This window comes from Sinocyclocheilus anshuiensis, unplaced genomic scaffold (assembly GCF_001515605.1).
Source record: "Sinocyclocheilus anshuiensis isolate Anshui unplaced genomic scaffold, SAMN03320099.WGS_v1.1 scaffold454, whole genome shotgun sequence".
In the NCBI taxonomy this organism is placed as follows: domain Eukaryota; kingdom Metazoa; phylum Chordata; class Actinopteri; order Cypriniformes; family Cyprinidae; genus Sinocyclocheilus; species Sinocyclocheilus anshuiensis.
Genome location: NW_015548217.1, coordinates 4,732,717 through 4,734,784, shown reverse-complemented (window position 1 = coordinate 4,734,784; position 2,068 = coordinate 4,732,717). Strand labels below are relative to the sequence as shown.

Sequence of the window (2,068 nt, the reverse complement as noted above, 5' to 3'; positions counted from 1 at the left end):
AAAAATTATTATTTTTTTATTGCCTAACAAGCCTTATTTCTATTTTGAATATATTTACAAAAAGACTTTTAAAGCAAGTAATTTGTTTTATAGATTTAACATGATTTACATTGTATGAAAATATTACTGATTCATCCTGACTAGCGTTACCAAGTAACATCATGTTTACAAATTTGATTTGATAAACTAAAGCCTATTGGCTATTTAAAAAATGACCTAGTCCTTACACATGTCCTGCCAAAATTTGCTGCTTCACCTTGAAAAGAAAACAGAGAAAAAAACAAAACAAAACTAAGCACCTCTAGCCATTTCTTAACACTCTCATTCTAACAAGACAATTAAGAATTCCTAAAGACACTTAATAAAAAGCACATTAACATGTGTAACATTCACAGTTGTGCCTAATCTTAAATCGCCAGCAAATTGATCGTGAGTATTCGTTATCACCCAGTCCAAGCCAGCAGATATTTGCAAAACAGGAAAGCAGCCAAAATGACACATTTAAAAAGTTGTAAATGCACACAGTGCACTATACACACACACACACAACGGTAAAGAACTCTTGCATTACAAAGGTTGCAAATATAACAACTCATGTGATATCACTCCTGAACTGTGTCAACGGCTAATAAAAGAAACATATGCCATTTCTTGTATCTCCTTCGTAACACAAAATTGAGTTTGACCCTGTTTCGTTTAATTATCAAGCACACACAGTTACGTCAGTTTAAAATACACAAAAGATACAAAATATGAGCAAATGTTTTGTTTATGCCGAAGCTATGCAATGCTTTGATAAATCAGATCCTTACTGAGCAATCACACGGGAAGCATAATCACACTGGGTGTGATCCGTCTGCACATTAATGAGCATTTACACACCATATTGTTCCCAGATAATGAGAGACACAAACAACCGAAGAAGGAAAAAGCGCAGAGGGAGACGAATGCCGGGGCGTGTTTAAACAAGTGTCATACTCAAACACTTTCTTGTTGTGTCTTGTACAATCTACTCACCGTAAAAAATAGGTTTGACGCTCATAAAGAGAAGCATGTTATTATCAAGGGCTGCAGGCGGTTAGTCGTGACAAATGCCACGTTATTTTCTCGAATGTTACTTGAATGCATGGCTTACTGAGATCTATGCAATTAAACGCTTTCGAGTGTCTTTCCTCATGTTCTTTACACAGGAAATGATTGTCATAAAACCAACCAAATCAACCAAATCATTATTCATAATCCAGTCTTACTGTATGGCTCGTGTAAATGAGAAATCATGCTGTATACCGAGCTCAGCCTTCTCTTTGAGGACGTCCTTGAAGTTGAGGCCGCTGTTGAGCGTGGACTCTCTGTATTTGTGGAGCGCTTCTCTCTGGCCATTCTTGCCGAGCTCCTTCAGCACGGTGGGTTTCAGGGGTATGGCCTGCAGACCCTTGTTCCAACTCGACACGTCCGCCACCATCCATTTCACCAGATCCTCCAACTTCACTATGACTTTCTCAGAGACGGCGATCACTTCATCCTGTCGAGACAAATACACAAAGTGAGGAAGGGCACAGGTGTAATGGCAAAACACTCTTAAATTCCCATTTAATGAAAATATTCACCATTTTCTCAATTGTCCCCTACTCTGTGTGTGGCAAACAAATGTTAATAAGGTTAGTAAGTCATTGACATTGTGGTATCCCAAAATTAGTAATATTTATTTTAAAAAAAAAAATAATAATAAAAAAAAAAAAAATAATGCAAACAAGTAATTGGATGACATATGTTTGAACCAAAATGCATGTGCCATGGATAAGTAAAACGGCATAGCCTCTGCATAAACCATATTGTGTAATAATAATAATAGTTACAAAAGCCAACCTGGAGCTTCTTTTTTTAAAAAGTCTCCTTTAAAAATTCAAACAACATGCTTATTCTGACTTGTACATATTAAAATATATAAAAGAATAAGGGAGCATATTAAATTTGATTGTGTTTTAAATGACTAAAAAATTCTTACTGGCAAATGGGCAAAACCTAGGATAATGGCAAAAAAAAAAAAAGTAAAATTACAACTAATTAG

At 35.6% G+C, this 2,068-nt stretch overlaps 1 protein-coding gene across 1 annotated transcript in view; it reads right to left on the bottom strand.

Annotated features, from left to right (window-relative positions):
- LOC107654064 (AT-rich interactive domain-containing protein 5B-like) overlaps positions 1-2,068 on the bottom strand; it is a 129,264-nt gene that overhangs the window by 108,233 nt on the left and 18,963 nt on the right. Inside the window, exon 3 of the mRNA XM_016440991.1 lies at positions 1,288-1,522. Within this exon, the coding sequence (XP_016296477.1) occupies positions 1,288-1,522 (235 nt within the window). The remainder of the gene's footprint in view (positions 1-1,287; positions 1,523-2,068) is intronic.